This window comes from Echinops telfairi, unplaced genomic scaffold (assembly GCF_000313985.2).
Source record: "Echinops telfairi isolate 266 unplaced genomic scaffold, ASM31398v2 ScPeMD7_3533;HRSCAF=4204_0, whole genome shotgun sequence".
In the NCBI taxonomy this organism is placed as follows: Eukaryota; Metazoa; Chordata; class Mammalia; order Afrosoricida; family Tenrecidae; genus Echinops; species Echinops telfairi.
Window position 1 is genome coordinate 102,925,143 of NW_022107431.1, and position 13,745 is coordinate 102,938,887.

The 13,745-nt window shown below is 37.7% G+C and overlaps 1 protein-coding gene across 1 annotated transcript in view; it reads right to left on the bottom strand.

Moving 5' to 3' along the window:
* The window catches only part of RIMS1 (regulating synaptic membrane exocytosis 1), a 545,565-nt gene that overhangs the window by 292,386 nt on the left and 239,434 nt on the right, over positions 1–13,745 (bottom strand). The window contains exons 2-3 of the mRNA XM_045294412.1: positions 11,852–12,065; positions 8,988–8,999 (exon numbers count right to left, since the gene is read on the bottom strand). Coding sequence (XP_045150347.1) covers positions 8,988–8,999; positions 11,852–12,065 — 226 coding nt within the window. The remainder of the gene's footprint in view (positions 1–8,987; positions 9,000–11,851; positions 12,066–13,745) is intronic.

A 13,745-nucleotide genomic window follows, 5' to 3' on the forward strand; every position in this document is an offset into this window, starting at 1 on the left:
TGGCTTCTCTGGCTTCCGAGGTCTGGTTGCGTCCATGTGGCTTGTCTTCTGCAATGTCTACCAGGGAGTGGCAGAGAGAGAGAGGTGTCTTCTGCCTCCAAGGAGGAAGTACCAAATTTCCCAGAATGCTCAGGAGAAGGCCATGCCCACACAGAAGTCTTACTGGCTATCTCCAGATTGATAGCCTAGACTCCACCCCTACACTCTTAATCCTTAAATTGACACCAGATTAGGTGACTACCATGCTTTCTAAAAGGCTCAAGAATTTCAACTTCCATAGTACAGAGTTACAGCCTTTAAAAAACCATACAGGTAGTTCGACCCTGTGCTAAAGGGTTGCTATGAGTTATTCACTCGAGGACAATGAGTTTGCTTTTTGGTGGTCTACCTTAATATTGGTTTTAACTAATAGAAATCCAAAGAAGAGTTTTGCTTTTATGATGCAAGCAGTAAAACTAAGCACATTAGACACATGTTTTGCAGCAAGCCATTATAGAGGTAGGGCAAAACACAGGAAGTGGTAATGGGCTCACCAAGTTCCTTCCTCCGAGAACTACACTCAGCATCTCAGTATCAAGTTGTCATGATGGTGAACTATGCCTATAAGCACAATGCCAGTGTTATCTGATATGTTTTGATAGTTTCTTTTTTGTCAGAGAGTCTTTAAATAGTTTACTCATAGAAATGAATGCTCATTGCTCCTTCACTAAATGCCATTTTACTTTATGAAAGGTCCCATAAAAATGCCCTGCTTTCAGCTAGAGGGGAAATCTGTGCACAAAATATGAATAAAGTAACAACATATAATTGTTAATTATTGCTTTAAAATACCAGACATTTATTACTATTTCTATCTGATCACTAACTCTGTAAGTATGTAATGGGTGATAATATTATTCCTATTTTGAAGGTAAAAATAAACACAAAGATTACTTAAAAAATATTTTTTTCAGGTAGGATAGCTGCACCTTAAATCAATTCCCACTGTATCACAATTACTACGACCCCAAACATGGCCATGTTTTACGCTCAATAATCATCATTGTTCCATTACATAGTGAAATGCACTAATTCCTACTATTAATGTAGTTATAGAATATTGAGTAGAATATTGAGATGCTTCATAAATAATTAATCTGTAATGTCAGATCTGTATAAATGGTTATCTGATCACATGTGATTATTTTCTTATTTTTTTAATCATTTTATTAGGGGCTCATACAACTCTTATCACAATCCATACACACATCAATTGTGTAAAGCGCATTTGTACATTCATTCTCAAAACATTTCCTCTCCACTTAAGCCCCCGACATTAGGTTCTCATTTTTCCTTATAAGAAATTTCTTGATTGCTAACCAAAAGGTTGACCAGTCAAACCCACCCAAAAAGAAGCCTGAAAGAAAGAGCTGGTCATCTACTCCCAAATGATTACACAAAACAAAAACCTCACTGCCATGAAATCATTTCCAGCTCTTAGCAACCCCACAGGGCAGTGTGGAATGGCCCCTGTGGGTTTCCTAGACTGTAACTATTTATGGGCGCAGAAAGCCTCATCTTTTTCCTACAGAAAGCCTGGCTGATTTGAACTGCTGACTTGGTGGTTTGCAGCCCAACATGTAACCCAGTGCATCTTCTGAGCTCCTCTGAAAACTCTATGGCACTCAGCTCTCCTCTGATGCACATGGGTTCACAATGAGTTAGAATTAACGTGATGACAACCGGGCTGGAACCACACGTGAACTTGTCATGACCGTGTTTAACGTATCAGAGGACATTTCAAGGCAAGAAGTGCACATATTCACAGAATTCCTGGAACCTAGAGGAGTGGACCAAGAATAATGAAAACATTTGTGAAGAAAACAAGGTCAACATTTCCAAAGGCAATAATAAAATCGAAACAATGATTATGCTATGGTGCAGACTATAAATTTAATATCATCAAATCATGTTAAGGATAAAACAATATGGAAATGAAGACTTTAGTAATGCACAGGTGCCAAAGCAACAAAAGAAATGATTTCTCATAGAAAATGTCTTTATTGAAATATTAAATTGTATGATATCTGAATTTTACACCAATAAAACAATTAAAATTTCTTACAATGAACAGTATCTGGTCAGTTCTGTATAAATAAAAATAATTAGGTTGAATAAAAATAATACTGATCATATTAAAAAAGTAATTTACTAAGATACTCATTTGCGGGTTTTGTTCCCCAGTTTTCAAAATCTTATTCAAATCAGGCTAACTATTCTCTATTTCTTTTTCTCAGGGCTAGCAAGATGATAAGATAGACAGACAGAGAGTCAGACAGGTAGAGTAAGTCACACTCTGGATTTCATGAGATGAAGCCTAGAAGATCAGAGAATGGTGCGGACAACATTGAGGGTATGAAGTAGTTTGTTGGATAAATGTCCCCAGACTTGAAGAGGCTGGTGGTGGGTAGCCATGAGAATAGCAGAACTGTATGCGTGGATTGTTGGCAAGGCCCAAGTCATATGGAAAAATCTTTAAGATGGCTGTGATGTATACAGAGGAGCTAGACCAGATGCCTGAGAGATTTGCTTCCTCAACGATCTCCATGATTCAGGGGGAGCATAGACTCTCCTGAGACTATCTGAGGTATCCAGGGTGAACGTGGTGACTGCACAGCTTCTACGAGGCTGTTGCAGGGTATAAAGCACATCTCTGGGGCCGCCAGGGTCAAATGTCAATGGTAACTGTGATTAAATATCCTGCTGCCTTCACACGCTGGAGTTAAATTTATTAAGACAATTCATTTGACTTTATATACTCATTACCGAGTTTTTACCACTAAAGGCTGAGGAATAAAATACAGTTCAGCAGACTATTTGCACGTAGTACAATGGACACAAAGTAGGAGAAAGGACACACACACAAACTAGCTTCACAGCACTTACCGGACATATATAATTGTGTATAAGCAGAGTTTTTTGGCACATTTTTAATGCAGTTTTTGTGGTAAAATTAGGTGCCTCGGCTGATGTTCAGGTCGGCTTATACTCGAGTGTATATGGTATCTGTCTTAACTGACAAGAGGAAAGAATGCAATCACAATTGAAAGGGAAATTGAAGCTAGTAAGGATAATGTGGCTTAATTTATTTTCATTTTTTCTGAGCAACAGGCCAATGTAAAAAATACTAGGAATAACAAATATCAAAACTTATGAAAAAATTACTTCTGGTAGTGAGGGAATACGCATTTGAGAGAGTTGCTTCCTTTCTGAAAGGAGGACCGTAGAAGTCATAATTATAGAAGTATTAAGAAGGAATCTAAAATGATGCCAGCTGGTAAAACAAATGTTTTCATAAATATATGCATGCTGGTCTTAATATTGTGCCCTACAGGGGAACAACTTGGTTGTCAAACCAATAAGGAAATCTAAATACTTTTTGAATTTTTATATTTTTCCACAATTAAGTGTCAATTCTCTAAGCCTGATCACAACAACTAAAACTCCTTAGTATTGATGGGTTTAAAGCATGTGAAACTAGGTAAAGAGTATTCTTTCCAGTGCTTTGAAGGATGTCTTCTTTTCTAGCCTGTTGCATGTATCCATTTTTAATGCAATTCTAATAACTTGAGGGAGAACCAAGGGTAGGCATTGTGATGATTCCATTACCAAAAACATAAGTTTTTGCTTTTAGGAGTTTTATGATGAATACGTGTACTTTACTTCTTGTAAAAATTTAAATATCATATATTTTCATCATTCAATTTTAAAGTTATAATTTATAAAATACACGCTTTACATTTTAATTATCAAGCTCCTTGGGATCCTTTCTAATAGGAAAACGGAGGACTCTGGGCCTTTGCCGTTGGGGCCAGGGCGGCAAGAGCAGCGGCCAGCATGAAGTCCGATCCCTTTCTGACTGGGGACTGGAGCGAAACGGGCAAAGGCATTTCAGTGCACGTTCCCACATTAGCAGGAGGATTATGCCTCCCTCTCTCCAAGGAACTGAGATAGAAATAGCATGGTCGGCCATGCCCATCAGCAAGAATGCTGAAGTCCATGTGGGATGAGGATACGACAAAGATCCGCAAATGGGCAAAGTGGTCCAGCTTTAGAAGAAATGCTTCATCTACACTGAATGGGTGCAGGGAGATAAAGCTAATGGCACAACCGTCCACGTGGGCATTCACTCCAGCAAGGTGGGTATCATCAAAGACATCCTTGAATGGAAAGGATTTCCTACGTGGCAAATCTCACCACGTGGGAAGGGAAAAGAACAAAGATAAGGAAGAACCAATTGAGAAGCTAACAAGGGTCAAATAATGTTGCAAACAATTTCCATGGAAACAAGAAAAGTTGAAAAGAAAAAGGAGTCAAGATATAAGTGCATATTTGGATTTAAGATTATGAATTTTTTCCCACAAACATTGAAGCTTTCGTGTGTATACATACAAAGTTGTTAGTAGACACCACTTCCCAATTTACTAAGAACTTTTAAATATGCAAGTATGTACATGTTTTTGTTTTTAATATATGTTCATATGTTTAAATTTTTGTACACATTTGTTATCTTATTCTGCATATAACCTTCAAAAATTCCATTATCTTTTGGTTCCATTTTTTCATAGCTTTTTAAACCCTCCCTTAACACACACACATACACACACACACACACACACACACTAATCATACTATAGCTATGAAACCATAGAAATGTTTATGAAACAGAAGAATCAAATTGTGAGGCTGTGTTTTGGACAGGCCCTCCATTAAGTCAACACTACTCTGCAGCTGGTGTTTCCCTCTCATTCTTCCCTCAAAGAACTCCGAGCCCGTCAATTAACCCCGCAGACCAAAATGGCTTTCTAACATCCGGGGCACGCAAATAATCTTCCCTTGATTTTTTTGGTTTCTTCATCATTGGCACTAAAAGGAGTCTGAAGGGGCTGCAGAGTGAATGAAATTGTCTTGAGACAATGATAGAGAGATGCAGTGCCATTGTGGATCAAAAATTCCTTGGCACAGCTTTCCTAGACTTTTCCCATCGATGAATTTTCTGAAAATTTCTTAATAATAAGCTCCATCCATGATGGTCCTGTCTCCTTTGACAAGATGATCCCTCTGGAATCCAAAAAAAGACCGTCACCATAACCTTGTGAGCTGACGTCTCAGGTTAAAACTTCAGTGGCCTAGCAGTACCCCAGCAAGCCACGGATGCAAATAGATCTGTTTGAAACCAGACCACGACAACTGCAGTTCTGAAAGAACGTGTCTCCGCTGCCCACTGATAGCCCCACACATTGTTTGGAGGGAGTCTGGTCGTGTGTGGACTGGACCTCTACAAACAGCACTTTTTGACTATGCTCATCCGAGGGGCATTAAAAAAGTTTCCCAGGAAATGGTCCTGAAAGATAGTGGAATATTTCCATAAACCTTTTGATGCTCTCTCATATATACTTACTGAAAGTGTAGCTACCTACCTTTGAGTAAGTGAAAGTATAAAACAAACAAACAAAAAACCAAAATGAATTCTGTCAAGTCTCCTCTGATTCATAGCAACCCTATGAGTGGAACTGATGCAAGGGCAGTAGCTTGTTAATACATCTTTTGAGTGAAAGCATCCGGCAACAAAATCCATAGTGCAATGGGACTTGTTGCTCCTTACGTCCCATTCGAGGTCGATTGTCACAGCAAAATGAAAACAGTCACCTTGAAAAGTCTAATCAAGCAAATGGCCTAATGGAAATTCTTTTCTTGATATACTCTATCATTTACTTATTGACATGTTTATCTATATTTATAAACTTTTCTATTCCAGCCTACATTATTTTTTGGAAGAACTTCTGAAAGAACATTCTGTCAGCGAGAATCCATTACAACCTCTGGAACGAAAGAGCACAGGAAGTACGTCCAGGCCAACGTCCCTACTCAGTCTTTCCAAAGATAAAGGCTGCAAACGAAGGTCATACGGTTCATCGTCACGTCACGTAGTGAGTATGGACAATTTGCGGTAGCCTTTTCACAGTAATGATAGTAGGAGTCATAGTAATACATATCTAATGCAATCACAAAAATAACGTTTTAAAATTGCTTGCCTTTCTCTAACCCCAGTCAGAGAACAAAACAAGCCTTCTTGGTATTTAAGAGAAGAGTCTGTGAGGAAGAAGCGTTTCATGCTCTTCCGAACGTGTCTAGGAAATCATTGCATCTGTTACAGCCAGCTTCAGACTCAGATGTCACCTTACCCTGACTTTCATAAGCTTTGCCTATAACAGCATTTGCTTCAATCAGCATATCATTTCTCACAATCGTTAAAAGCAAACATCAATGAAACGTTATGAAGGTCCAGTTTAAGAAATTATGATTCTCTGAACCAGTGGTTCTCAACCTTCCTAATGCCGTGACCCTTTAATACAGTTCCTCATGTTGTGGCGACCCCCAACCATAAAATGATTTTCATTGCTACTTCATCACTGTAATTTCGCTACTGTTATGAATTGGGTGACCCCTGTGAAAGGGTCGTTGGACTCCCCCAAAGGGGTGGGGACCCACAGGTTGAGAACCACTGCTCTAAACATAGCTCCTCATTAATTATTACAGTGACACAAAGTATCTTTTTTTACACATGATGTTTAAAATGTAACTATATGAAGTTTTGGAAAACGAAATTGAATAAAATAAGTAAATAACAAGGTTCTCTTTTTCAGAGTAACATCAGCATTAAAAACAGTGTTAACTTATAATCAGCCCCCCTTTTTAAATAAAAATAAGGAAAAATTAGGAATGTAAAAAATACATTTTTAGTGGCTATCTTCATAAACCAAGTTCACGGAACAGAAGGGTACACAAAATGAAATTGTGGGAAATTCCAAAGGAATTGAATTTGGAGAATTCAATTAAGGTGATTTACTAGTAATAAAGTGTTAACATTTTCAAGGGAGTTATCCAAATTCAATCATCTGCCACCAGAGGAAACAACACAGATAAGAGCAATTTCACAGGCTACCAAGAACCTGCAGCAACTCTTTAGACAGTGAAGAAGCTTTCAGTAAAGTCAAAAAACGTGCTCCTGCTGCTGAGAGTGTGTACTTGTATTACACACTGGCATACAAGAGTATGTCCTTATATAAAATAATCTCCTACGGTAGGCTATCTTACACGTCCATTGCTAAGTGATTCTTTGTGGCAGCCAGTTTCTTTACAATCAAGTGTATAATCTTGCAAATTATCATTAGATGATTTGGACTACGGGTGCAGTTTTAAAGTAGAGTAATGCTGAGCTACTAAATTATGATCATCAATAATTTTTTTGTTGATCCAAGTGGGGGGGTATTTATACATTAACTACCCTTACATGTCTCCTTAGCCATGCAACATTTCTTAGGCACATTTGTTCATTAATTTAATGTGACAGGCTAAATAGAAGTCATTTTTATGCAAATCAAAATGGAAACTGCTTCTAGAAAACTATCTGCCTTTATTTCTCTTCATTTTTCATCTATACCAACACACAAGCACACAGAAAAGCAAATTACAATTTTTCTACTGAAAATAAGAGAGCATACAGAGATGGCAGGAGTGTCAATCAGATACTGTTTAATGTCTATAGTTTTTCTCTTTAACGAGCCCAAGATGAAATCCAACTTCAATTTCCTTGCCCTAGAAAGGCAATTCATTCAAGCTTGAATAAGCTAAAAAGATATTTAAAGAAATTATGACTAAGTACTTAAAAATAAAGTGCTAGATATATACATCCTAATCAAAGTCTAAATTCAATCTATATTCAGAAATGAATTAAAGTGAGCATATTTTATAGGCCTTTCCATTCTATTTTTAGCCTGAGAACCACAAGAATCACTTGAATTCTCATTACACAAGCAATGATCATGAGAACCTCAAATAACTTGTCACCCTGGGGAATGTCAAAAGGACAATGAGTCTAGCCGGTCACAAAGGCCTAGCTGAAATCTTATCACCATGTCTGCACAACACCAGCATTATTATTGAATTAAAACCTTTATTCACTAAAGGAATTTAAAATGATCCACACTTCAAATGTAGAGCTTATCCAAAGTAATCATATGCATGAAACTACAGATGTGATTTGTAATTATATTTTTCTCATACAGTACATTATTTCTTTAAAATCACATGCCACCATTGGTACAGGTAGCACATTTCATGAAAATCAACTGAGTATAGTTTTTCAACCTGATTTTTCCTTTTAAAACTGATGAACTTATTCTAGAGTCAGGTTTTAAAGCACAGACAAATGTTTAATTTAATGTCATGCTAGCTACTTATCTACAGCGGAGCAGCATTTAAACTTTAAAGACAAGTCAGCAAAGGCAACCAAGTGGATGTGTTAAATCTGAATCACTCTGCCTCCGTTTCATATTTTTATGAGATTTGGGAAAGTTGTAACTATACCACATGAAGATGTGTATATAAACTATTTGGATCCTATCTGTGAATATCAATGGTCCATGTGGTTTCTTTAGCTTAAGAAATAAAAGTGTGCTTTCAAGCTGGTAGTGATTAACTTCTTGTGTTTTACAGAAAAATAACTCTATTCTGAGCTCTTATTTTAACTTGAATCATTCTTCCCTAAATCAGTACATTCCATTTTTTTTTTTGCAATAAACATTTCACCTGCCTGTGTCCCATTAAAGTCTATTGTTCCCGAAGACAAAGGAAATAACCATTAAACTCAGAGAGCTAAAAGGAAAAATGAGCTCATCACAATTTAAATTTGATTCAAATATCACTGTCCTCATGCATTCAAACTACCCAGGCTTCACCTATACATATGAAACTCTGTAAAGCTCCTGGAGGTCAATATTAACTTTCTTCATAAGAATTAGGAATGAGTTTAAAACATGTAAATTCATTGTGAAATCTGGTGATTAACAACACGAGGTGAAATGCTTAACCAAGCTATTTAATAAATTCACGTAATCAAGTTCACAACATATAACAAATTATAAGAAGGAAACATGGATTCTAACCACTTTGTCCTCCTTTGGGAATGCATCCAAGGAAGCAGAGTAAGGAGAGAAGAGAAAGAAAAGAAAAACAAAAATAAGGCATACATTAGTAAATGCATCTTAAGGAAAAAATCCATTTTTTCAGTGTTAAAACATTTTTGAAAAATAGTTCTCTACTCTTCCTAAAATATAAGCCATTTTTCAATGCAGCAATGAAACTGCACATCTAGGCTCCAGGCATATATTTAGTATCAGTGTTGCTCACGATTTTCTCAATTTTTAGGAGTCATTAGCTCTACCTGTAGATTATTCAGAAAGAAAGATTAATTCACTACCACACTGCCATAGGTAGTCTACCTATCATTGAAAACAAATTTATCATACAAGCATAAAATATAAATAATTTTATAAGTTTTATGCTAAAATGTTATAGTCACACTTTGGAAACATTTAAGAATGGGACATGTTTGTAATAAATAAAAGTGGGAACAGAAATATGTTAATTATTTCAGTTATGAATTATTCCACAAGTTATATTTATTTGTAATATACATTTCAATATTTACAATGCCGTAAGGAAAACCAACTTTATAACACCTTGTGTTTTCCAAGGCTAAGAATTTTAAGCTGTGCTTTCTTGGTGTGTGTTCCTTTACATATTCTTTTTTTCCAAGATTGGATGGACTTCATAAAAATGGAGAAACTATTCTCCAAAATGCCCTAGCTCCATTTTTTAAAACAATCTATCATTGTAACCTATCAATAGTTACCTGTATTGCTATTGACTGGCCTCACATCTGTAACGGGAATAGTTGCAGGCAACAGCTACGGGCTACAAGCCTGCACTAACACTCAGCCAACTTGTGCCCAGGGTTAGCTGCCAGTACCTTTTCAGATCAGCCAGAGTCCTTCCCACATGGGTCCTTAAATATCCTGGATAGCATCACTAGGTCCCACCCATGAGCACATATGAACAGTAAAAAATGGGAAACTAACAAATAGTCTTATTCACTCTCTGTGCAAGACAGTATTTTGATACCCATGCTTGTTCTAGAAAGAATTTAAGTAGACATTTATGGGTTAACTAGAATAAATAATGTTTATGCGGGATAGGGAGTATTGGTGGTGCAATGGTTAAGTGCTTATCTGCTAATTGAAAGGTCAGTAGTTCAAACCCACCCAGCTACTCTATGGCAGGAAAGACCTGGCAGGATTATGGTCTAGGAAAACATATGGGGCCACTCTCCTCCAGTCCACAGGGGTCTATCCGATGGACTCCCTAGCACATGATTTTAGGTATGTATAATAAATAATGTTTACAAGGAAAATTACAACGTAATTGAAACTATTCAGTTTCGCAGAAAAAGAAATTGTTCACAGAGTTTAATAATCTTCCCAAGGCCACAGAATTAATTGTATCTCACCTTGAAGTATAACATGCATCTATTCTACTCAGCGTTTTAATTCCATGGAACACAAGTTTAGAATATGTTACTTACAACTCTGAAAGACCACAAAAAATGCAACATTGGTTGGAATATGTTTTGATTTTTACTGCAATTTTCCAAAATACGAAAATATCTAGAAAGCTATTTGTGTTCAGGCAATTTTAAAATACAAATTTATAGCTTACACATGATTAGAAAATATGAGAATTTCTTTAATGAAAGAGCAGGAATTTTTTAGGTATATGGGAATTTTAATTTTTAATCTTGTAGTGCAGATCTATATCTAATAAAAATCTCTAAATCATTTGACTATGCCACCATAGGGAATTGAAGCCCTGGTGGTGTACTGGTTAAGAGCAGGGCTGCTAACCACAAGGTGAGCAGTTCAAAACCACCAGCCACTCTTGGAGAAAAAGCCAGGACTTTCTATTCCCATAAAGGGCTGTGACTTAGAAACTCAGAGGCATTCTACCCTGTCCTGTAGGCTTGCTGAGTCGGCACTGACTTCATAGCAGTGACTGGTTTGGGTTTTAACCACAGGGAATAAAATTCAGTGTAACATTAAAATCTATTACAAATTATGTATTTTAATAATTAATACTTCATAAATGATAATAGTGGATCCTACTATAAGTCTTTATACCTTAACTTGCCATATATATGAGAGGAGTTTAAAAAGTTTGTGGAAAAATGGAATTAAAAGATAAAATTTATCCATAAATTTTTTAAGCTCCCTTAAATATAAAGCATTTTCATAATGGAGAAGTAGCTTTTCAGGTGAGAATAAATACCATAGAAAGGAAAACGAGAAATGTTAAAAGCAAAACAGCAACAAAGAAAACATAATTTATATTTTTGCATATACTTAACACGGTATTTTTAACATAATGTCAAGTATGAAACTGTTCATTAAGACAAATTGTTGTTTTCTATATTATCTGGGATTAAATGTAATTTCACAGTTTACTCTGCATTTTACTTTCATCCAGTCTGAAACAAATGTTGTAGAAAATAAAAGGCACCCCAGCCATACACACACACACACACACACACACACACTCTCTCTCTCTCTCTCTCTCTCTCTCCCCACACCCAGCACCCTCTCAGGGTGAGGGGGCAATAATTGGTCAAGATAATTTTCAAGATTTTATAATTCATGATTCTAAATTCGTATTTGCTACATTAGAAGATATAGTAAATTATTCGTACAGGTGATCTAGTGTTGGTTTTGAAAGGGAATCATTTAAGCCGTGCCTGTACTGGATTATTTTCATTACCGATACACTGCGAGGCCTTCTTGGAAATAAAATGGAAAGAACGAACAACGGGGGCGCAATTTAATGCGTATCTCGATGCACGTAACTGCTTGCTACCGCGGATGCCCATGTTCATACTTGGAAGGCGCTAAGGTTTGGCTGGCCCTGAAGCATCACTCACGTTGTTGGAGCGCAGCGACACGCGGCCTCCGCAGCGGGCGCAGAACTTCGTGCGGCAGTAGGAGCAGAGGTGGCCACAGCCATCCGCAAACTTTGTTTTGTGGCAGATTCCACACGTTGGTGCATCGTCTTTGTGCTCTCCCTGGTAACGCCGTGCTTCCTCTCCTATTTTCCGCACCTGTTCCTTATAGCTTTCAAATTGTTGATGCAATCTCCTGGGCAAAAGAGAAGGGGAGAGCGCACTAAGGAAATGCTGGAAGGCACACAGCACGAAGCGAAAGGCCAACTACTACGCTAACAGAAGGGAAAGGTTGCTATCTGGACCAACGCAGATTTAAAAAGCCATTTCCTCCACGAATCCTACCCCCAAAGGTAAGAAATGTATCAGCACATTTTCCACTAGTCCCAGCTTTGCTTAACATTCCAGAACTCCAATTGCACCGCTTTTGAGCCCAGTACGCCTCAGCAATGCTATAGAGCAGGACAGAATTGCCCCCGTGGGTTCCCGAAACTGTAACTCTTTATGTCAAGTCTACTCTTTCTCCTGCCAAGGGGCTGGTGGTTTAAAACAGCTGATCTTGAAATCAGAAGCACAATCCGTAACCACTGGCCACCTGGGATCCTTTTATTAGCATTAGATCATATATATAAATAGACCCTGTATGATCACCACTTGTCCTAAGTGGTGGAATTCAGGGATCCACTCCATCTTCTGCATGGCTTTCAGAATATTTTACCTGGGAACTCAACACCTTATAACTGGACTTGTGTGTATATAACTCGAACAAAAGTTATACAAAATACTAAGGCTAACTCCATAGATGATGAACTATGACACTTACTAGGCTATCCCAGATAATTCATAAACATTTGTCACCATATATTGATTTTATGAGCAACTCACTAAGTGAACGATAATCCATGCTTTAAAAAATACCATTTTAAAGTATATTGCTTGACAAATTCCCTACCACAATGGGTTCTCTTCCCCTCAGTAGTCCTTCTGTATCACATCAAATGTTCTAAATTATATTTTGAAAATATTAGGGCTTTTACATACCCCACTTTATCTTAATCTTACAGTCATACGTATAAAAGTTGTTAGCGTGGTATAGTGATAATTATTGGTTATCATTTCTCAGTTTGTCACACTGTGGTGGTTCGGTGTTGTGGTGGTGCTAAAAGCTATGCCACCAGTATTCCCAATACCAGTGGGTCACTCTTGTTGGACAGGTGTCAGCAGAGCTTCCAGACGAAGAATAAATTAAGAAGTAAAAATATGAGAACCACTTCTGAAAAATTAGCTCCTGAAAATCTTATGAAAAGTAGGGGACTATTGTCTGATAAATTGCCAGAAGATGAACCTCTCGGGATGGAAGGCATTCAATATATTCCTGTGGAAGAGCTTCCTTCTGAAAGCACAATTGGATTTACTGACACGGATGGACAAACACTTGGGAACCTTCATTTACTGATGGGCACAAGTACACATGAGAAGAAACAGCTGCAAACATCCACTTCATCAGAAGGTAGAATGTACGAAGTAATCATTTAAGGAAATTGGTAGTCATTAAAAATGAAATGGAGAAGGAGAGAGAGTGGACACATCCTGGCCCACCAAGCCCCGAGGACAATATTTCTGCTCATTGCAGCCAATACCCAGAGAGGTCCATAGGGCTGGCACGACCATGAGACACAACAACCTTCATTGACCCAAAGCGCTACCAGGGACAACACTGGAGGCACAGTGCAGGAATTGTGCCTGATCTCACCCCACCACACCAGTGCAGAACCTAAGGGTGTGCAACAGATCAGCAAGGGGAGCAAAGCAATGAAGTACCAAGGAATACCAAAAATAGACTTTGGGGCCAGGGCTTGGCACCCCATCAGACTGG